The sequence below is a fragment of the Mandrillus leucophaeus genome, unplaced genomic scaffold (assembly GCF_000951045.1).
Source record: "Mandrillus leucophaeus isolate KB7577 unplaced genomic scaffold, Mleu.le_1.0 Scaffold1463, whole genome shotgun sequence".
NCBI lineage: Eukaryota > Metazoa > Chordata > Mammalia > Primates > Cercopithecidae > Mandrillus > Mandrillus leucophaeus.
Window position 1 is genome coordinate 55,767 of NW_012101436.1, and position 24,033 is coordinate 79,799.

Below are 24,033 nucleotides of genomic sequence, written 5' to 3' on the forward strand. Positions count from 1 at the left end.
CCAGGATGGTCTCGATCTCCTGACCTCGTGATCCGCCCGTCTCGGCCTCCCAAAGTGCTGGGATTACAGGCTTGAGCCACCGCGCCCGGCCGACAATTCATTTTCAACAAAGGCACCAAAAGCATACAATGGGAAAATAACAGTCTTTTCAATAAATGCTGCTGGGAAAACTGAATAACCATTGCAGAATAAAACTAGATGCCATCTCTCAGCATAAAAAAAATAAAGTCAAAACAGGTTAAAGACTTACATTTAACACCTGAAACTATAAACCTAGTAGAGGAAGACACTGGGGAAACAATCCAGGACATTGGTCTGGATAAAGATTTCTTCGGAAGACCTCAAAAGCACAGGCAATAAGAGCAAAAATAAACATATCAGATTACATCAAGCTAAAAAGCTTCTCCACAGCAAAAGAAACAATCAACAAAGCGAAGAGACAATCTACAGTATGGGAGAAAATATTTACAAACTATCCACCTGGGATTAATAATCAGAATATATAAGGAACTCAAACTTGATAACGAAAAAAAATCCAATAAAAAAATCGGCAAAAGGTCAGAATAGATGTTTCTCAAAAAAAAAAAAAAAAAAAAGACATACAAATGGCCAAAAGGTATATGAAAAAATGCTCAACATCACTAATCATCAGAGAAATACAAATCACACATAACCACAATGAGATACCATCTCACCTCATTTAGAGTGGCTTTTAGAAAAAGGACAGGGAATAACAAATGCTGATGAGGATGTGGTGAAAAGTTAACCCTTATATGCAGTTAGTGGGAATGTAAATTAGTACAGCCACTACAGAGAACAATATTAAGGTGTGGTGGTTCATGCCTGTAATCCCAAAACTTGAGGCTGTGGTGGAAGATCACCTGAGACCAGGAGTTCCAAACCAGCCTGGGCAACACAGCAAGACCTGTCTGTATACACATGCACACACAAAACACCTGTCTGAACCTGGCAAGACCTGTCTGCGCGTGCACATACACACACACCCACACACACAACCGGTCAGGGACAGTGGCTCATGCCTGTAATCCCAGCTCTTTAGGAGGCCAAGGCAGGCAGATCACTTGAGGTCAGGAGTTTGAGACCAGCCTGGCCAACATGGTGAAACTGTCTCTACTGAAAATACAAAAATTAGCTGGGCATGGTGGCATGCACCTGTAGTCCCAGCTACTCCAGAGGCTGAGGTAGGAGAATTGCTTGAACCCGGGAGGTGGATGTTGCAGTGAACCAAGATCATGCCACTGCACTCCAGCCTGAGTGACAGAGTGAGACTCTGTCTCAAAAAATCAAACAAACAAACAAAAAAACTTAGCCAGGTGTATTAGTGGAGGCCAATAATCCTGGCTACTCAGGAAGCTGAGGTGGGAGGATCACCTGAGCCCAGGAAGTCAAGACTGCAGTGAGCCATGATTATGCCATGGCTCTCTAGTCTGGGTGACACAGCAAGACTACCTCAAAAACAAAAACAAAGTATGGGGGTTTCTCAAAAAATTAAAAATAGAACTACCATCTGATCTGGAATTCTATTGGGTATATATCCAAAAGAAAGGAAATCAATATATTTGAAGAGATATATCTACACTCCCTTGTTTACCGCAGCACTACTCACAATAGCCAAAATATGGAATCAACCTAACTGGTCGATAATGAAGGAATTAATAAAAAAAAAATACGGTACATATAGACAGTGGATTACTATTCAGCCATAAAGAAGAATGAAATCCTGTCATTTGCAGCAACTGGATAGAACTGGAGGTCATCATGAAAGTGAAATAAGCCAAGCACAGCAGACAAATACCCCATATTCTCACACATGGGAGCTAAAAAAGTGGATCTCATGAGCATAGAGTACAGATTGGTGGTTACTAGAGGCCAGAAGCGTAGGAAGGAGACAGGAATAGAGGTTGATTAGGCTGCATGAGGTGGCTCATGCCTGTAATCCCAGCACTTTGGGAGGCCAAGGCGGGCGGATCACCTGAGATGAGGAGTTCGAGACCAACCTGGCCAATATGGTAAAACCCATCTCTACTAAAACTACAAAAATTAGCCAGGCATGGTGGTGCACCCCTTAATCCTAGCTACTCGGGAGGCTGAGGCAGGACAATCACTGGAACCTGGGAGGAGACAGAGGTTGCAGTGAGCCAAGATCATCCCACTGCATTCCATTCCAGACTGGGTGACAGCAAGACTCCATCTCCAAAAAAAAAAAAAAAAAAAAGAGAGGTTGATTCCTGGGTAAAATATACAGTTAGAAGAAATAAGAACTGGTGTTCAATAGATCAGTAGGGTGACTACACTTAACACTCATCTATCATACATTTCAACCCAGCTAAGAGAATAACTTGATGTTTCTACAATAAAGATAAATATTGGCCGGGCACAGTGGCTCATGCCTGTAATCCCAGCACTTTGGGAGGCCGAGGCGGGCGGATCCCCTGAGGTTGGGAGTTCAAGACCAGCCTGACCAACATGGAGAAACCCCGTCTCTACTAAAAACACAAAAAAATTAGCCAGGCGTGGTGGCGCATGCCTGTAATCCCAGCTACTTGGGAGGCCGAGGCAGGAGAATCACTTGAACCCAGGAGGCGGAGGTTGCAGTGAGCTGAGATCACGCCACTGTATTCTAGCCTGGGGAAAAAGAGCGAAACTCTATCTTAAAAAAAAAAAAAAAAGATAAATATTTAAGGTGACAGATATCCTACTTAACCTGATTTGATTATGTGAATGTATCAAATTATCACATGTACTCTGAAAATATGTTCATCTATTATGAGTCAAAAAATTTTTTTCTGGATTGTAAAATATGGTGTGGGAGATTCTGGGGCCACCAAGTCTGTGGGTAAAGGTATTCCCTTGTCTGGATCATGCAAAGACATCCCTGCAATATGTCACTCCAGGTTATTTCACCTAATACCGCCTACCACTAAAAAGGAGCAATGAGCCATGACTATGCCCTTGCACTCCAGCCTGGGTGATCCAGCAAGACTCTGTCTCAAAAAAGAAAAAAAAAACCCAGTATGGAGGTTTCTCAAAAACTACCATGTATAGACCTCTTGAATTTTGGAGGCAACATATACATTTGCAGGTGCTTTAACGAGCCCACACAGTTACCTGTAAGGATTCTAGTTTCAACTGTAGGCAAGAGCAATTTCAGGCAGCACCGCAAGCTTCCCAAGCACTTGGTTCACCTAATCCAGCAGACCCAATGATACTTAACATGTCCATGTTAAATAGCATGTTATTTATTGGAAGACTGTGGCATGTACTAACAGAAGATGTAGAGTACAGCCCTCTGGTATTCCAGAGTCAACCCACGTCCTCTTGTGCAGATTAACTGTTTTTTTTTTTTTTTTTTTGAGAAAGAGGTTGTGATTTGCCACTAGCACATGATAAGAGAACGAACAACTAATCATGGGACATGAAGTAACTAAGGCAGAACTGAGTAATTTGAGACTTTCTGGTCCCCAAAGCATGAAGTACATACTGTCACCTATTATCAAACAATGGTTGTCAGCTTCTCCTCTGGACCCAATTCTAAGTTTGTAGGAAATCGCATGAAATAACGGAATATTTACACACACCATGAGAATCCAATCAGAAATATCTGATTGTATGACTTTCTAAGTGAGTGTGACTCTCTGAAAGTCAATATAATAGACAATAATAACTGTTCTAGGTAAAAAAGACACTGAAGACACTAACAATTGCAATGTAAAACTCTTGAATGGATCTTAGATCCAAAAACACCCAAGAGCATACGTTGAATCAATGCGGAGAACTTCACTTATTACGCAAAGCAGACATTAGATGACATTTTTTATTCAAGTGAAATACTAGCACTGTGGTTTTAGCATGACAGTGTCTTTTAGGAGGTGCATTACCAAGTATTTAAAGGTTAAGCATCACGTGTACAATTTATGCTCAATTTACACTCAAATTGTTCACCATAAGATTTGCCTAAGGAGAAAGAAAAAAAACCACAATGCTAAAAAATTAAGTAAATCTGCTATGTCTGCGTATGTCAGATGTTCAAGCTTTCCTTAGGATCAGATTTTTCAGAAAAAAAATACAAAAACTACACTTAGTCCAAACATGCTCTTAATAATAATAAATCATATAGATACTAGATATTTTATTACAGTGATACTAGAAAAATATCCTGATTATAATAACAAATAATTCTAGTGTCAGTGTAATAAAGCCTCCATCCTTTCTTCCTGGTTCCTAGAGGCCCCTGTTTTGAAGCTCTGTGGGGAAGTACAGACCTAAGAACTTCAGATGAAGAGAATAGTTGAGTATTATGGCCTTTTTTCTTTTTTCTGAGACAGTTTCGCTCTTGTGGCCCAGGCTGGAGTGCAGTGGCAGGATCTCGGCTCAATGCAACCTCCGCCTCCCGGGTTCAAGCGATTCTCCTGCCTCAGCCTCTGGAGTAGCTATGTAAGATACAATATATTTCTCTGAATTTCTCTTCAAAAGTTCAGCCTGTTAACTTCCTTGTTCTTTGTTCTCAAACTCAGCTTTCCTGTTCTCCATGCCTCCTTGCCTCTACTTACTGTAAACAACCTTCCTGTCCGCTCTAATCAATAACTCACCTCTGTTCCCTTGGCTACCCATTCTGCACCTATTCCACTCTTCGAAACCGCACGTCCCACCATCGTGACTCACACATCACCCTACCCTTCCTTATTTGGGGAAAATATTCAATAGGGTCAGTTTAGATTGTGCGGTCCGACCCTAACCCATGGGGCAGTGACACAGAGGTAGGGACCCTGCCTTAGAAATAAAAACCCCTTCCCCTCCCTTATGCAGTGTACTCTCGCCATCGCTCCATCCATGAGACTCACCCTTCTACAGCAGTAAATTGCGTTGCTGAGAAAACTTTTGCCTGAGTGCTAGTTTCACTTTGCAGCACCGAGCATTTTATTTTTTTATCTCCAACAGCTGGGATTACAGGGGCCTGCCACCACGCCCGGCTAATTTTTGTATTTACCATGTTGGCCAGGCTGGTCTTGAACTCCTGACCTCAGGTGATCTGCCTGCCTCTGCCTCCCAAAGTGCTACAATTACAGGTGTGAGCCAGCGCGTCTGGCCGGGCTTTCTTAAGTAGAAAGGCTTGCAGCTGGTAACAACTAGAAAAAAAATAACCTGCAAGAAAATAAAAATAAAAAACTAAAGGCTTACAGTCTACATGTGTTCATATTTACATACAAAAATAGGCACACTCTAAACAACTATACGTTTTTTCCAGCTGAATGTAATGTGTCAAAAATAAGTGGCGAGTGGATCACTTGAGGTCAGCAGCTCGAGACCAGCCTGGCCAACATGGTGAAACCCCATCTCTACCAAAAATATAAAAGATTAGCTGGGTGTGGTGGTGCACGCCCAGAATCCCAGCTACTAGGAGGCTGTGGCAGGTGAATCATGTTATAAATAAAGTTTCAGTGCCACAAAAAAAAAATAGCACTCGAATATAAAATTTTATTATCTCAGCAAGGCAATTTCCTTCTATACAAGAGTGTGCCCTCACAGATGGAGCAATGGTGAGCGCACACCAGGACAAGGGAGGGGAACGGGTTCTTATTCTTGAGGAATGTGGCCCCTGCCGCTGTGTCGTTCCCCTATGGCGAGGGTTAGACCCCACAGGTTAAACTAATTCCGATTAGCTAATTTAAAGAGAGTGACGGGGTGAATGGCTTGGTGGGAAAAATGGTTGTAACAGAGCAGTAAATTGGAATGAGTCAGGGTGGAAAATGAGTCAGGGCGGAGCAGATAATAGAAATGAGTCTGGCTGGAGCAGGTAACCAGAATGAGTCAGGGTGGAGCAGGTGATGGAAAAAGGTTGCTTTACGGGGAAGTTTAAAAGTAGATGGCAAAGAATTAAACATACTGACATACTGATTCTTTAGAAAGAAATTTAAAACTCGTATCTAACAATCACTTGAACCCGGGAGGTGAAAGTTGCAGTGAGCCAACATCGTGCCACTGCACTCCAGTGTGGGTGACAGAGTAAGACTCCAAAAGAAAAAAAAAAAGTAAAGGACATCAAGACAACGCCAGATTCTCAGATGAGATATTTTTTAGCAAATGAATGGAAGTCACAGCCCTCTTGAAACCATTTTTCTGCCGGTGCTCACCAGGTACACGCCCGAAAAGCCACGTTCCGGACGCGGGACGTTGCGGGGCCAGAGCCAACCTCACTAGAACGGTAGAAATCCTTTTCCTTTCGGAAAGAAAAAAACTCACAAAGGTTGCTTTCCAAGCTTTTCAAGAGGGGAGCACAGCGGATGAAAGCACTCAAGAAAACACCCCGCGAAGGCGGGACAGACTCACTTCCCGACGGGGCTCCTGACGGGGATAGACGGAGTGTGCGGCCTCTCGGAACTGGCCAGAAGCCGCACCGGGAGGGCCGACGGCCAGTGAAACAAGGCGGATCCGAGAGGCTCCTGGGCGACCGCGCCCAGTCCTTCCTTTGCCGCCCCCCTGCTAGCTCCAGGACCCCCAAGCAGGTGGAACTCACCACAGGCCGGGTGGATTCCACCAGGATAAAAGCGAAATGGCACTGACCATGCGGAACCACAGCCGGTAAAGATGGCGGTGGCGCGCTGACGTCACTTCCGCTCCGAGCCTCCGGCCGGGTGGGGCTCCGGGACTTAAGTTTCAGCCACGTAGGACCTGATCGAACACAGAAATTCTAGTTTCCTTAATCGTGGGTGCGGACGGGCCTGGGGTTGGCTCAGGGAGCGGGATGCAGAAACAGGTTCAGAGAAAAAGATGAGGTTAGAACCGGGCCTCTGGAGGGAACTGTGGGCGAGGGGTGGGGCCCGTACTTGGGGGCGATTTAGAGGTGGGAGCCGGCCTAGCCCGCCTTTCAGGTGGCCAGAAGGGCTGGAAGGGCGGGGATGGGGGATAGGACGCACCCCAGAGGATGCTCCTCCAAAGCTAATCCCAGGCGGGCTCGGTGGCCTTCCAGCACTTTGGGAGGCAGGTGGATAGCTTGAGTCCAAGAGTTCCAGACCAGCCTGAGCAAAATAGCAAGACTCTGTCTTTTTTTTTCTTTTTTTGAGACAGAGTTTCACTCTTGTTGCCCAGGCCCGCACTCGGCTGGACCCTGTCTCTATTAAAATATATATATATGGCCAGGCGCCGTGGCTCATACCTGTAATCCCCGCACTTTGGGAGGCCGAGGCGGGCGGATCACCTGAGGTCGGGAGTTTGACACCTGCCTGGCCAACATGGTGAAACCCCGTCTCTACTAAAAATACAAAAATTAGCTGGGTGTGGTGGCGGGCGCCTGTAATCTCAGCTACTCAGGAGGCTGAAGCAGGAGAATCGCTTGAACTCGGGAGGCGGAGGTTGTGGTGAGCCGAGATTGTGCCACTGCACTCCAGTCTGGGGGACAAGAGCGAGACTTGGTCTCAAAAAATGTGTGTGTGTGTGTGTGTGTCTGTGTAAAGCTTTTTTGTATGCCACTCCTCATGTTCCTGGAGCCTTTCCATGAATCTTCCATATGATAAACCTGCCAGTGATAGACCAGTGAATGGCATGGTCTATTTCTTCTATTCGGTCATTCTTTCTGTGTGCCTTTATTTTTTCTTTTTTTTTTCCTTTCCAGACGGAGTCTCCCTCTGTCCACCAGGCTGGAGTGCAATGGTGCAGTCTCGTCTCACTGCAAGCTCCGCCTCCCGGGTTCACGCCATTCTCCTGCCTCAGCCTCCCGAATACCTGGGACTACAGGCGCCCGCCACCACACCAGGCTAATTTTTTTGTGTTTTTAGTAGATACAGGGTTTCACTGTGTTAGCCAGGATGGTCCCAATCTCCTGACCTCGTGATCCACCCGCCTCGGCCTCCCAAAGTGCTGGGATTACAGGCGTGAGCCACCGCACCCAGCATATTTTTTCATTCTTTATTTTATAGAACCTCCTGTTTCCATTGTTTTCTTTTTACTTTTTTTTTTTTTTTTTTGAGACGAAGTCTCACTCTGTCGCCCGGGCTGGAGCAGTGGCGCGATCTCAGCTCACTGCAACCTCCGTCTCCGGGGTGCAAGCGATTCTCCCGCCTCAGCCTCCCAAGTAGCTGGGATTACAGGTAGCTGCCACTACACCCAGCTAATGTTTTCTATTTTTAGTAGAGAGGGTGTTTCACCATGTTGGCCAGGCTGGTCTCAAACTCCTGACCTTGTGATTCGCGGAACTCAGCCAGGCAGGACGCTGGGAGTATAGGTGAAGGGGGCCAGCCCCTACACACCTGTGGGTGTTTCTCGTCAGGTGGGACAAGAGACTGAGAAAATAAATAAGACACAAAGTATAGAGAAAGAACAATGGACCCGGGGACCGGCACTCAGCATTTGGAGGACCCGCACCAGCACTGGTCTCTCAGTTCCCTCAGTATTTATTGATTACCATTTTCACTATCTCAGCAAGTGGAATGCGGGAGGAGAATAGGGTGATAGTGGGGAGAAGGTCAGCAAGAAAACATGTGAGCAAAGGAATCTGTGTCACAAATAAGTTCAAGGGACGGTACTATGCCTGGATGGGCACGTAGGCCAGATTTATGCTTCTCTCCACCCAAATATCTCAGTGTAGTAAAGAATAACAGAGCAGCGTTGCCACCAGCATGTCTCGCCTCTATCCACAACGCAGTTTTCTCCTATCTCAGAATAGAACAAATGTACAATCGAGTTCTATACCAAGACATTCCATTCCCAGGGGCATGCAGGAGACAGAGGCCTTCCTCTTTTACTAATCCTCCTCAGCACAGACCCTTCATGGATGTCAAGCTGGGGGACAGTCAGGTCTTTCCCATCCCACGAGGCCATATCTCAGGCTGTCTCAGTGGGGAGAAATGTTGGACAATACCTGGCTTTCCTGGGCAGAGGTCCCTGTGGCTTTTCGCAGTGCATGGTGCCCCTGGTTAATCGAGAATGGAGAATGGCGATGACTTTTACCCAGCATACTGCCTGTAAACATACTGTTAACAAGCTACATCCTGCACAGCCCTAGATCCCTTAAACCTTGACTCCATACAAAATATGTTTCTGTGAGCACAAGGTTGGAGCTAAAGTTACAGATTAACAGCATCTCAAGGCAAAACAATTGTTCAGGGTACAGATCAAAATGGAGTTTCTTATGTCTTCCTTTTCTACATAGACACAGTAACAGTCTGATCTCTCTTTTCCCTGCAATAGGCATGAGCAACTGCGCATGGCCACATTTTCAATCAAATAATACTTTTCTATATAAATCTTGATTTTTTTTTTTTTGTCCTCATCAAGTATGTATTTCTGGCTGGGCACGTTGGCTCATGCCCGTAATCCCAGCACTTTGGGAGGCCAATATGGGAGGATCGTTTGAGGCCACGAGTTGGAGACCAGCCTGAGCAACACAGCAAAAACTTTTTTTAAAAAAATTCCTTTTTTCTCTTCTTTTTCTTTTTTTTTTTTGAGATGGAGTCTCGCTCTGTTGCCCAGGCTAGAGTCCACTGGCACAATCTTGGCTCACTGCAACCTCTGCTCCCTGGTTCAAGAGATTCTTCTGTCTCAGCCTCCCGAGTACCTGGGACTACAAGCCCATGCCACAATGCCCAGCTAATTTTTGTATTTTTAGTAGAGACATGGTTTCACCATATTGGCCTGGCTGGTCTCGAACTCCTGACCTCATGATCCGCCCACTTGGGCCTCCCAACATGCTGGGATTACAAGCGTGAGCCACTACGCCTGGCCAAAAATATGTATTTCTATTGTTATTTTTCTGATCTTACCACATGGGCCAGGACCACATTTCCTACGTTGTAAAATAGCACTAATACCAGATATTCTCCCCAAGTTTATTCAGAAATGTAACATAATCCCAATTAAAATACCAAAAGTTTTTCTGGAGTTAGGTACATTGATACTAAAAGTTTATATGGAAGAAGAAAATCTGATAATAAGCAAGAAAACAAAAACAAGGCCGGGCACTGTGGCTCAAGCCTGTAATCACAGCACTTTGGGAGGCTGAGGCAGGCAGATCACAAGGTCAGGAGATCAAGACCATCCTGGCCAACATGGTGAAACCGTGTCTCTACTAAAAATACAAAAATTAGCTGGTCATGGTGGCACACGCCTGTAGTCCCAACTACTCGGGAGGCTGAGGCAGGATAATCACTTGAACCCGGGAGGCGGAGGTTGCAGTGAGCTGAGATCACGCCACTGCACCCCAGCCTGGGACAGAGGGAGACTGTGTCAAAAAAAAAAAAAAAAGAAAGAAAACAAAAACAAAAGCACTGATAAGCAACAGATATTAAAACATACTATTGACAAAAAAAAAAAAAAAGAAAGAAAACAAAAACAAAAGCACTGATAAGCAACAGATATTAAAACATACTATTGACAGTTTTCACCCAAAACAAAGAAATTATTTTAAAATAAATAAAAAAATACTATAAAGTCTCTATAATTAAAACTATGTGGTACTAGTGCATGAAGCAGAAACAGACTAATAAAATATCTATAAATAGACCCAAGAACATGTAGAAATTTGGTTCATAAATGTGGTATTTTGCTGGGTGTGGTAGCTCACCCCTGTAATACTAGCACTTTGGTAAGTCAAGGCAGGAGGATCCCTTGAGATCAGGAGTTCAAAACCAGCCTGGCCAACATGGTGAAACCTCATCTCTACTAAAAATACAAAAAATAGGCTTGGCACAGTGGCTCACACTTGTAATCCCAGTACTTTGAGAGGCCGAGGTGGGCGAATCACCTGAGGTCGGGAGTTCGAGACCAGCCTCACCAACATGGAGAAACCCCGTCTCTACTAAAAATACAAAAGTAACCGGGTGTGGTGTCATGTGCCTGTAATCCCACCTACTCGGGAGGCTGAGGCAGGAGAATTGCTTCAACCCAGGAAGCAGAGGTTGTAGTGAGCCGAGATTGCGCCATTGCACTCTAGCCTGGGCAACAAGAGTGAAACTCCGTTTAAAAAAAAAAAAAAGTGTTGTTTCAGATCGATAGACTAAAAAATGCCATTTGTAATGTAAAGTCTAAGACAGTTGGTTAGCCATCAGAGAAAAGATGAAATTAAATCTATACTTCACAGCATGTACAACAATATACTCCAAATGGACTAGGGATCTAAATGTGAAAAATAAAACCATACATGTATGTAAGGTGTTCAAGTTATTTCTTGGACGAGTAAGGAAAAAGATGTAACTACAAGGCAGCAATAGCATACAAGCTTTACTTGGGATGTGCTTTGACAGGTTAGCAGTGGGGGAGGGAGCAAACAGCAAGAGAGTATTCACAGGCTTCTACCTGTGGGTCGCTTCTCAGAAAGGGTGGAAAGGAAGAGAGACTCCCGGAGGAGAAAGGGAATCAAAGAGGGTGCTTATAAATAACTAAATGATGATACTCACCAGACTGGCAGCATATCTTCCAGTTAAAAAGCTCTGAAGGGCCGGCGAGGTGGCTCACGCCTATAATCCCAGCACTTTGGGAGAGCAGCGGGGCGGATCACGAGGACAGGTGTTCGAGACCAGCCTGACCAAAATGGTGAAACCCCATCTCTACTAAAAAATACAAAAATTAGCCGGGCATGGTGGCGTGCGCCTGTAATCCCAGCAACTCAGAAAGCTGAGGCAGGAGAATCACTCGAAGCTGGGAGCCGGAAGTTGCAGTGAGTTGAGGTCTTGCCACTGCACTCCAGCCTGGGCAACAGAGTGAGACTCCATCTCAAAAAAACAAACAAACAAAAAAACAAATACAAAAACAAAACAAATAAAAAATAAAAAGCTCTGTAGGACAGCAGGGGGATGGGGTTTTCAAAGAAGGTACACTCAAAATGGCTAAAAATAAGCTCGTTCAGGCTATGTTTCAAACAATCAAGTGTGTTAAAATTGCAGTTGGGCAGGGATTGGCTATTGTGAATACTAGTGAGATAAACCATTGGTGTACAAATATTTCTTTGAGCACCTGCTCTCAACACTTTTGGATATATATGCCAAAGTGGAATGTCTGGATCATATGATAATTCTGTTTAATTTTTTTGTTTGTTTGTTTGAGATAGGGTCTCACTCTGTTGTCTAGGCTGGAACGCAGTGACATGATCATGGATCACTGCAGTCCTTAACCTACTGAACTCAGGTAATCCTCCCACCTTAGCCTCTCAAGTAGCAGGGATTACAAGTGCATGCCACCACCATGCTTGGCTGAATTTAAAAAATTTTTTTGTAAAGATGAAATCTCACCATATGCCCAGACTGGTCTTGAACTCCTAGTCTCAAGGAATCCCCTGCCCTGAGCCTCCCAAAGTGCTGGGATTACAGGTGTGAGACATCACATCCAGCAAGGTTTTGGTTTTCATTTTCATGATGTTTAGTGATGTTGAGCATCTTTTCGTGAGCATCATTTCCTGTGCTTATTGGCCATCTGTGTATCTTCTTTGGTGATACTATTCAAGTCCTTTTTCTGTATTTGAATTGGGTTTTGTTGTTGTTACTCTTGGGTTCTAGAAATTTTAAAAAGAAACTCTGAATATTTGTCCCCAGTCAGATACAGGACTTGCAAATATTTTCTCCCATTTGTAGATTGTCTTTCCACTCTCTTGTTATTATGCTTTGAAGCACAAAATTTGTATTGATTAGGTTTAACTCATAATTTTTCTTGTGTTGCCTGTATGGTTGATGACATAACTAAGAAATCATTTCCAATTCCAATATCATGAAGCTTTCTCACCTATGTTTCCTTCTAATAGTTTTCCAGCTCTAGCTCTTACACTACACTTAGGTTTTTGATCCATTTTTTAAAAATCATGCCACATTATTATTAAGACAGAGGCTTGCTCTGTCGCCCAGGCTGGAGTGCAGTGGCACGATCTCAGCTCGCTGCAACCTCTGCCTTCCAGGTTCAAGTGATTCTCCTGCCTCAGCCTCCTGAGTAGTTGGGATTACAGGTGCACGCCACCATGCCCGGCTACTTTTTGTATTTCTTTTTAGTAAAGACAGGGCTTCACCATGTTGGTCAGGCTGGTCTCGAACACCTGACCTCGTGATCCATCCACCTCGGCCTCCCAAAGTGCTGGGATTACAGGCACATGCCACCACACCCGGCTACTTTTTGTATTTCTTTTTAGTAGGGACAGGACTTCACCATGTTGGTCAGGCTGGTCTTGAACACCTGACCTCGTGATCCACCCACCTCGGCCTCCCAAAGTGCTGGGATTACAGGAGTGAGCCACTGTGCCCAGCCATGCCACATTATTTTAAATTACATCTGAAGATCTAAAATGTCACTCGGGGACCATTTCATCCACTCAAGACTCTGTTTGGCCACCAGTCTTTTGTCTATCTCTTCTGCAATGGTGAGGCGGATACCCTTTCCTTGGGGAAGAGAAATCCGTGGTCTGTGGCCCTTACCAGTGACAAAAATGTTGGAAAGTAGAGTGGCAAAGCTGTTGCCATTGGCATCTTTCACATGAACCACGTTGAAAGATCGAGGGTGCTACTCTGTTGTTGATCATGTCCATTCTTCCCAGGTTACCAATGTCAATCTTGATGAAATCAGTAATCTTGCCAGTCTCCAAATCAATGTGAATGGTATCATTCACCTTGATACAGGGATCAGCGTAGCAGATGTTGTGAGCATCATGAGTCAGCAGATGAGGGATTCCTTTTGTGCCCACAAAGATTCTTCTCAGTTTGCACAACTTGTACTTGACTTCCTCAGATGTAGTACGTTGTACAGCAAAGTGACCCTTGGTGTCACAGGTCAGATGGAAATTCTCTCCCATCTTGTCAATGTTGATAACATCCATGAATCCAGCGGGGTATGTTATATCAGTTCGGACCTTGCCATCGATCTTAACAAATGGCTGCATGAAAATCTTCTTTACTTCATCTCCTGTCAGGGCATACTTAAGTCTGTTCCTTAGGAAAATGATAAGGGGGAGACACTTTCTCAACTTGTGGGGACCGGTGGATGGATGAGGAACAAACACACTGGTCAATTTATGCAACATTCAATGCTTTGGAGCTGCTACCCCCTTCAGATGCTTCTTGGGACCACAGGCCATGGCTGCGTTAGGCAAAGAAAGCGCTCTTGATCCTTTTTTTTTCTTTTTTTTTGAGACGAAGTTTTGCTCTTGTTGCCCAGGTTGGAGTGCAAGGCGCTATCTCAGCTCACTGCAACCTCCGCCTCCCCAGTTCAAGCAATTCTCCTGCCTCAGCCTCAAGAGTAGCAGAGATTACAGGTGCTCTCCACCACACCCGGTTAATTTTTGTATTTTTAGTAGAGGCGGGGTTTCACCATATTGGCCAGGCTGGTCTTGAACTCCTCACCTTGTGATTCACCTGCCTCGGCGTCTCAAAGTGCTGGGATTACAGGCGTGGACCACTGTGCCCGGCCTTGATCCATTTTAAGTTCATTTTATATATGGTATAAGGTTAGGGTCTAACTCCCTTCTTATGCATGTCTATATCCAGTTTTTCTGCTAACACTTCTCTCCCACCTCCCACCACAAGATTTATTGATCCATCATTGACAAATAAAAACTGTATAAAGTGTGCAATGTGATGTTTTGTATAAACATTGTGAAATGATTACCACTATCATACTAATTTATGCATCCATCACTTCACAGTTACCTTTTTTACTGTGTTGAGAACACTTAAAAACTACTTTCTTAGCAAATTCCAAGAATATGACACAGGTTTTTTTTTTTTTTTTTTAAGTCGGAGTCTTACTCTGTCACCAGGGTGGAGTTCAATGGCGTCATCTCGGTTTACTGCAACCTCTGCCTCCCGGATTCAAGAGATTCTCCTGCCTCAGCCTCCTGAGTAGCTGAGACTACAGGTGCACACCACCACACTGGGCTAATTTTTTGTATTTTCAGTAGAGGCGGGCTTTCACCATGTTGGCCACGATGGTCTTGATCTCTTGATTCTCCCCACCTCAGCCTCCCAAAGTGCTGGGATTATAGGTGTGAGCCTCCGCCTGGCCGGACAATACAGTATTGTTACCAAAATCTCCATGCTGTACATTTAAATCCCTGAATTTTTTCATCTTGTAATTGAAAGTTTATACCCTTTGACTAACGTCTCCCCAGTCTCTCCTCATTCTCCCATTCCCTGGCAACCAAATTTTTCTTTTCTTTTTTTTTCAGATGGAGTCTCATTCTGCACCCAGGCTGGAGTGCAGTGGCAGGATCTTGGCTCCCTGCAGCCTCCGCCTCCTGGGTACAAGGGATTTTTGTGCTTCAGCCTCCTGAGTAGCTAGGATTATAGGCGCCCAACACCATGCCTGGCTAATTTTTGTATTGTTAGAAGAGACGTAGTTTTACCATGTTGGCCAGGCTGTTCTCGAACTCCTGAACTCGTGATCCACCCACCTCAGCCTCCCAAAGTGCTGGGATTGCAGGCGTGAGCCACTGCCCCTGGCCAACATTCTCTTCTTTGCTTCTGTGAGTCAAGGGCTATGTGGTTATGTCAGAGCCCACATATATGTGAGATTATACAAGATTTCCTTCTCTTTTTTAGGCTAAATAATATTCACGTGTATATATCACATTTTCTTCATTCCTAAATGTCCAGGAATATTTAGGTTATTTCCATATCTTGTCTATTATGTTCTAAGAAGTTTGCAATGAACGTGGGATTGCAGATATCTCTTCAAGATACTGACGTCATTTCCTTTGGAAATACACTCAGTAGTGGGATTACTGGATCATGATGGTATTGTTAACGGAAAGGAGTCTGGTCTCCTTTCCTATGCGCTGCTCCATTGAGTATACCTATGGTTATTTATTGATTATATGCTAAATAAGGAGTGGGGTGTCCAGAAGTTTTTCAGGAAAGGGGCAGAGATTTTCTGGAACCTAGCATCCTTCCCTTTTAGACTATCTAGGTAAACTTCCAAACATTGCTGTGACATTTGTACGAAGTCATGGAGCTGATGGGACTGTCTTTTAGCATGCTAGTGCATTATAATTAACCTATAATTAGCAGTGAGGATGACCAGAGGTCACATTTGTCAACATCTTGGATTTGATGGAACTTGATTGGGTTCTTTACCGCATCCTGTTTTACCAGCAAGGTCTTTATGACCTGTATCTTGTGCCAACCTCCTATCTCTTCCTGTGACTAAGAATGCCTAACCTCCTGGGAATGTAGCCCAGCAAGAAAATTAAAACTGCCCTTTCTCCATTGAAGGTTGTTGGCATCACTATGAAAAGCCATTTGATAATATCTGTAAGGGTTTATTTCTGGGCTCTCTATGCTATAACAATGGTCTCCATGTCTAGTTATGCCTATACCACATTGTTTTGATTACTATAGCTTTGTAATACTATTTTTCCTGCTTTTTTCTTGAGACAGGGTCTCACTCTGTTGCCCAGGCTGGAGTGCAATGGTGCGATCACAGCTCACTGCAGGATCAACTTCCTGGGCTCAAGGGATCCCTCCTACCTCAGCTCCTGAGTAGCTGGGACTACAGGTATGCACCACCATGCCGAGCTATTTTTTATTTTTATTTTTTGTAGAGATGAGATGAAGTCTCCTTAAGTTGCCCAAGCTGGTCTCAAACTCCTGGACTCAAGCAGTTTTCCTGAGTCAGCCTCCCGAATTGTTGGGATTACAGGCTAGTAACTTTTGACATCACAAAGTGTGAATTCTCCAACAATCTTTTTTTTTTTTTTTTTTTTTTTTTTTTTGAGACTAAGTCTCGCTGTTGCCCAGACCAGAGGACAATGGCATGATCTCGGCTCACCACCAAAACCTCCACCTCCCAGGTTCAAACGATTCTTCTGCCTCAGCCTCCTGAGTAGCTGGGATTACAGAAGTCTGCCACTGTGCCTGGCTAATTTTTGTATTTTTAGTAGAGATGGGGTTTTGCCATATTGGCCAAGCTGGTCTCAAACTCCTGACCTCAAATGATCCACCTGCCTTGGCTTCACAGAGTGCTGCCATTACAGGCGTGAGCCACCTTGCCCTACCCAACAAACTTCTTTTTCAAGATTGCTTTCACTGTATGGACTCCAGTGAGATTCCATATGCATGTGGTCTTTTGTAACGTAAACTTCCGCAGTGACTTAATATGACTTTTGCCACATTCTGCTAGGCACAGAGATGAAGCCTGGTACAACGTGAGAGGACTACACAAAGGTATGACTATTGAGAAACAGGAATTATTGGGGGACAATTCAGAGGCTGTATACTACAGAGAAGAAATTGGCAATACCTGAAAACACTACCTGTGCAATCTGGAAACTTCTTTTTTTTTAAATTTTGAGACAGTCTCCCTCTGTTGCCCAGGCTGGTGTGCAATGGCGTGATCTCAACTCACTGCAACCTCCACTTCCTGGGTTCAAGCAACTCTTGTGCCTGTCTCCCTAGTAACTGGGACTACAGGAGCACACCACCACACTCGGTTTTTTGTTTTTGTTTTTTTTTTTTGAGATGGAGTCTCGCTTTGTCGCCCAGGCTGGAGTGCAGTGGCACGATCTTGGCTCACTGCAAGCTCCGCCTCCCAGGTTCACGCCATTCTCCTGCCTCACCCTCCGGAGTAGCTGGGACTACAGGCGCCCACCACCTCGCCCGGCTAATTTTTCATGTTTTTAGTAGAGATGGGGCTTCACCGTGTTAGCCAGGATGGTCTCCATCTCCTGACCTCATGATCCACCCGCCTCGGCCTCCCAAAGTGCTGGGATTACAGGCGTGAGCCACCACGCCCAGCCTAATTTTTTTTAATTTTTAATAAAGACAGGGTTTGGCCATGTCGCCCAGCCTGGTCTCAAACTCCTGAGCTCAGGCAATCTTCCCACCCCAAAGTGTTCAGATTACAAGCGTGAACCACCATGCCCGACCTTTTTCTTTTTTTGAGAAAGTTTTGCTGTGTCCCCCAGGCTGGAATATGCAGTGGCACAATCTGGGCTACCTGCAGCATCCACCTGTCAGGTTCAAGCAATGCTCCCACCTCAACCTCCAGAGTAGCTGGGAACTACAGGCATGAGCCACAACACCCGGCTAATTTTTGCATATTTTTTAGAGATGAGTTCACCTTGTTACTCAGGCTGCTCTCAAACTAAGGAGCTCAAAGTGCTGGGGTTACAGGCACGGGCCACTATGCCTGGCCTTGCAATTCTGCTTTTTCTTTTTTTTCCTTTTTTTTTTCTTTTTGAGATGGAGTTTCGCTCTTGTTGCCCAGGCTGGAGTGCAATGGCACGATCTTGGCTCACCCCAACCTCCGCTTCCCGGGTTCAAGGGATTCTCTTGCCTCAGCCTCCCAAGTAGCTGGGAATACAGGCATGTGTCACCACGCCCTGCTAATTTTTTGTATTTTTAGTAGAGACGGGGTTTCACCATGTTGGCCATGCTGGTCTCAAACTCCTGACCTCAAGTAATCCACCTGCCTTGGCCTCCCAAGTACTGGGATTACAGGCATGAGTCACTGTGCCCAGCCACAATCCTACTTTTAAGAATTTTTTTTTTAAACCAGGTCCAGGATTCAGTCTAAACTTCTAAGAATCTGCCTTGAAGGTAAACCTTTAACAATTCAAAGAAGTTCAAGAGTATTAATTGCAGCACTGTTTGTGATTGCAATATGAATGCCTAAATGCTCTCAATTATTAGAGTATCTGAATATATGGTACATCCACCAATGGAATATCATGCAGCCCTAGAAATGAATGAAGATCTCTATGAACTCACATGAAGTGATTTCCAAGATACATGGTTAAGTAAAAATACAAACTCCGTCTCAAAAAAAAAAAAAAAAAAAATCTGTGTTTTTAACTTCAGTTATTTAAAATTAAAAGAATTTGTAAGCCATTTGGTCTGTGTTATTCTGTTATGGTTGCCTGAGCTAACTAAGGCAGATTTTGGCACTGAAAAGTGAGGTACTGCCATTACAAACAAACAAACAAAAAACTGAAAATGTGAAGCAGCTTTGAAATTGACAAATGAGTAGAGGCTATAAAAATTCCGATGTGCAAGCTGGAAATAATATTAGTAAGGGTGATTCTGGTGAGGTGTCACTGGGGAATGAGGAACATGCTATTGGAAAATGAAGAAAAGACAACCCTTGATATGAAGTCGTGAAGAACTTGGCAGAACTGTATTCTAGCATTTTGTGGAAAGTAGAGCTTGAGAGAGATAAAATTGGGTATTTATCACTAATATCTGTAATTAAAGTGTTAAAGGACACAGGAAGCTTCATTCTTCCTGACTGCTTACAGGAAAATGCAAAAGAGAAGACCTGAACTGCAGAAGAAATATAAAAGAAAACAGAACCAGAACTTGGAAGATTTGGAAAATTCTCAGCCTATCTGTACTGCAAAAATTACCAAACTTGTACTGAAGACAATCCTGAATGTGTGGCTGAACAATCATTTGATAAAGAGATCATCAGTGGGATTTATGGACTATATCAGCCATCTTAACAGAAGTGAGGAGAGATACTGGATTATACTAGAAGAGACACTGCCACTTACACTGTGCCACCTAAAATGGACAGAGAAGACAGAACAGGTAAGGCTGTCACACTTCGTAGATTTTATAAGAAGGAGACACAGAAATAATCACTGTGAAAGTGCACTGGCAGTTAAGGATGGTTTCATACCTGCCATGCTCTGCAGGATCTGTGGGAACAGAAGATACCCTTGGAGGAGCATCTTACTAACAGGGGCTGGGACCAATCTAGATGACTTATCTCATACAGAACTTGTTAATGCTATGATCTTAGGAATCTAATCACTAATGTGAGGCAGCCTGCAGTACTGACCTCACCATCCATGACCCTTCTTCACAGATGCCCAGACTCAGGCAACCATGAAGTTGTATTCAGAACCTGTAGGTATAATTTCAGACCCTCAGGATGGCATCCAAAGCCAATCCATGAGACATTACAACCTCCACAAGGCATTTAGGACAAATCTGATTATCTTTAGTGTCACTGCCAATAATTAAAGATGGCAACCTATGAGCTAAATGGTAACACTCATACCCTTACTTTCATAGGGTTTCTCCCCAGTGTGAATTCTTTCATTTCAAGTCTACTTAGGTGTGAGGAAACAGCAAATGCTTTCCCACATTCTTTACATATGAAGGGTTTCTCTCCGGTATGAGTTCGCAGGTGAACACTAAGGGGTGAGGAATACATAAATGCTTTACCACATATCTTGCATACAAAGGGCCTTTTTCCACTGTGAGTTTTCAAATGTTTACTATGATCAGAAGTAATGAAGGTCTTCCCACATTCAACACATTCATAAGGCTTCTCTCCTGTGTGAATTCTTCTATGTTGAGTAAGCGTTGAAGATCTATTGAAGGCTTTCCCACATTCCTTACACTGATAGGGTTTCTCTCCAGTGTGATTTCGTATGTGTATAGCAAGGCCTGTGTATTGAGTGAAGGCTTGGCCACATTCCTTACATTCATAGGGTTTTATTCCAGTGTGAGTTCTTACATGTTGAGTAAGGTGAGTTGATCTAGTGAAGGCTTTCCCACATTCTGTACATATGTGTGGTTTTATTCCAGTGTGAATCTGAACATGAACATTAACGGATGAGGAATTTCTAAAGGGTCTTCCACATTCTTTACATTCAAAGAACTTCTCTCCTTTATGAGTTTTCACATGTGCAGAAAGTTGAGAAAAATTAGTAGAGGATTTCCCACAATTCTTAGTCTTTTTAGATTTCTTTCCAGTATGAACTGTTACACACTGCTTTAGGTATGAGGAAGGTGTGATGGCTCTCCCACATTCCTGAAATTCACAGTTTCTCTCCAATGTGGATTCCCGTGTGATTATCAAGGCTCACAAAATACTTAAAGCCTTTTTTACATTCCTTACATTTGTATGGTTGTCTTCCATTGAGAATTCCAAGATGTACAGCAAGGCCTGGAGTTAAGGTGAAGACTTTTCCACATGGATTAAATTTGGAAAGTTCCTGTCCAATAGAGGCTTCCTTGTGCACACTGAGGACGTCTTTTCCGTAACAATTACCCTCAGAAGTGTTCCCTCCATTCTGAGCTCTCATGTGTGTCTTAAGGCAAAACTGTTCACTGAAGACCTCTCCACAATTCTCACAGAGTTTCCATCCACTGTAGCTCCTTGTCTGCTGAGGAGGGGATAAAGGATTTAAAATGTTTTCAGACATATTAAAAGATTTCACCCATCTGAACACGGAAACATTATTTTGGTGACAATTATCATTTTACTTTTTAATATTTAATTTTTTTTTCATTTCCTACCTTCTTGATTTCTTCCAGATTGAATGATGGATCTTTTGCTAGAATTTTATGCCACTGGCTCTAAATTATTTAAAAAACAAAAACAAAACAAAGCAAGAAAAACTGTCTTCTTTTAATTGTCGGGGGTGGTTTCAGACAAGTTCTCACTCTGTCATCTAGGCTGGGTACCATGGCACAATCACAGTGCACTGCGGTCTTAATCTCCCAGGCTCAAGTCATCATCCTGCCTCAGTGCTCCAAGGAGCTTGGAGTACAGTTGCATGCCAATGCACCCCGCTAATTTTTTATTTTTTGTAGAGACAGGGTCTTCCTGTTGCTCAGGCTGGTCTCGATCTCCTAGACTCAAGCAATTCTCCTGCTTCAGCTTCCCAAAGTGCTGGGATTACAGGCGTCAGCCACTGTACCCAACCAAATAGTGTAGATTTTACATTTTTAGTAGAGACAGAGTTTCACCATGTTGACCAGGCTGGACTTAAACTCCTGACCTCAAGTGATCCACCTACCTCAACCTCCCAAAGTACTGGGATTACAGGCATGAGCCACCACATCCAGCCTCTTTTTAAAATCAGAGATGGGATCTTGTTATACTGCCTAGACTGGTCTTGAACTATTGGGCTCAAATGATCCTCTCAGCTTAGCCTCCCAAGTAGCTGGGATTACAGAAGTAAGTCATAGCTCTGATGATGCTATTTCCTAGAATGGAATTATCAATCTTTTCTGAGAGGAAACTAAGAAATATCACTCATGAATCTTACCATTTGTATCCCATTGAATATTGGATTCTTCAAAAAACCCTGCTGAAGTGATGACCCTTTGATTCGAGGTTGTATTTCCCATTCTGAAGTTAAGCAGAAAAAGAAATATAAGGGTTTATAGAAGAAATGTTTAAAACAATGAGTCATTTGTATTTGTTTTCAAATTAAACACAGTAATAAAAGATAAGCTAGAGAACTTTGAGGATTTTGGCATGTCAAAAATTTGGCTATAAGGACGTGGGGTTTATTACACAACTGATGTGTTTAGATAGATTACTACAAACTGCTTCTGTGAAAAATAAAACGATGGGGAAAAGGAAGAGAAGATTATCAGGAAAGGAAAGTAGGAAAGATCGGGATAAATAATAGGTATCAAAATGATAAACTTTAAAAAAAAGACAGAACAGGTAGTTTTGTTAGGTCATAGAAATGTTTGACTACATAGAAAATAAAAGTCAGAGATATCTGAAATTCTGAGAAAAATAGCTTAAATCTTCTGAGGTAAAGTGGATCTTTAAAAATCTTTTTTTTAATTTTTTTTTTTTTTTTTTTTTTTTGAGATTTTCATTTTGTTGCACAGGCTGGAGTGCAGTGATGCAACCTCGGCTCACTGCAACCTCTGCCTCTGAGGTTCAACTGATTTTACTGCCTCAGCCTCCCAAGCGGCTGGGACTACAGGGATTGCCACCATACCCAGCTAATTTTCTGCATTTTTAGTAGAGAAGGGGATTCACTGTGTTAGCCAGGCTGGTCTTGATTTCTTGACCTCATGATCTGCCCACCTTGCCTTCCCAAAGTGCTGGGATTACAGGCGTGAGCCACCATGCCTGGCCTAGTCTTTATTTTTACGATTTTTTTTTTTTTTAAGAGACGAGGTCTCACAATATTGTCCATGCTACTATCAAACTCCCATGCTCAAGCACTTCTCTGACCTCAGCCTCCCAAGTATCTGGGACTACAGGTGCAGGCCACCATGCCAAGCAAAGTGATGTTACTCTTACCCACAGAGGCCAGATTCATGTAGTTCTCCAGCATCACATCTCTGTAAAGGTATTTCTCAGTTGTGTCCAGTAAAGCCCACTCCTCTGGGGTGAACTCCATAGCCACATCATCAAACGTCACTGAATCCTAAGTCATCACACACATGCTGGTTTGAGCCAATGAACACTTCCGCCAATGCTCACTGGAGAATAATGAAGGGGAAACTTATATTCACTTATATGTGGTTCTGAGATCTCCCAAGATATACTCCAGAATTTAATGTCTCAGGAACTCTTGTGTCTAAACAATCAAGGTGGACCTCCTACAGGCATATGCCTTGAACAGCACTTTAAAAATTTTTTTTTAAATCTTTTTTTGTTTGATCTATTTTTAATTTTTAAATATTTTTATTCTTAAATTTTAAATTTTTATTTTGATGAGAACAGTACTTCCTAAGCATGAATTTTTATCTATCTATCTATCCAATCTGTTTATTTATTTATATATAACGACAGGGTCCCACTGTGTCACACAGGCACAATTGCTGCTTACTGCAGCTTCGATCTCCTGGGCTGAAGTGCTCCTCCCACCTCTGCCTCCTGAGTAGTTGGAATTGCAGGCACGAGCCATTGCACACTGCTTACACTTTATCTCAGCACCACCAGGTTAGGAGCTCTTCCTGTCCCATTGGTCTCTATGCAGCACACTCCTGAGCACACTGCATATATCTGATAAATGCTGATAAGTGAATAACTTGATAAAAGGACACTTTCATCTGCTTTATCATCTGTCATCACACCCAGTAATGTAAAAAAGATGCAGTTGGTACCATCAAGGTCAAGCTTAAGTAGTAATTACTGAGCTACTGGGATGATTTTCAAGTTAACACTTTGTGTACAGGAGACTTCATTCTCTGGGGAAATTCATCTGGGGACTCAGTCCTTGAGTAAGGCTTCATTTGCTCTAAGAAAACTCCGGCCGGGCGCGGTGGCTCAAGCCTGTAATCCCAGCACTTTGGGAGGCCGAGACGGGCGGATCACGAGGTCAGGAGATCAACACCATCC

At 43.5% G+C, this 24,033-nt stretch overlaps 2 protein-coding genes and 1 pseudogene across 2 annotated transcripts in view; all 3 read right to left on the reverse strand.

Annotated features, from left to right (window-relative positions):
• Positions 1-6,578, reverse strand: part of LOC105535463 (zinc finger protein 562) — a 25,738-nt gene extending 19,160 nt beyond the window's left edge. Inside the window, exon 1 of the mRNA XM_011974566.1 lies at positions 6,153-6,578. The gene's annotated coding sequence lies outside the window, so the exon portion shown is untranslated. The remainder of the gene's footprint in view (positions 1-6,152) is intronic.
• On the reverse strand, positions 6,149-14,062 carry LOC105535465 (annotated as a pseudogene).
• A 5,904-nt stretch (positions 14,063-19,966) lies between these two features.
• Positions 19,967-23,927, reverse strand: LOC105535466 (zinc finger protein 561-like). Its single transcript, XM_011974569.1, is given in 6 exon segments — positions 19,967-20,029; positions 20,032-20,758; positions 20,760-21,097; positions 21,989-22,071; positions 22,990-23,116; positions 23,868-23,927. Coding segments are annotated over 6 exon segments (1,398 nt in total).
• Between the last annotated feature and the right edge of the window lie 106 nt (positions 23,928-24,033).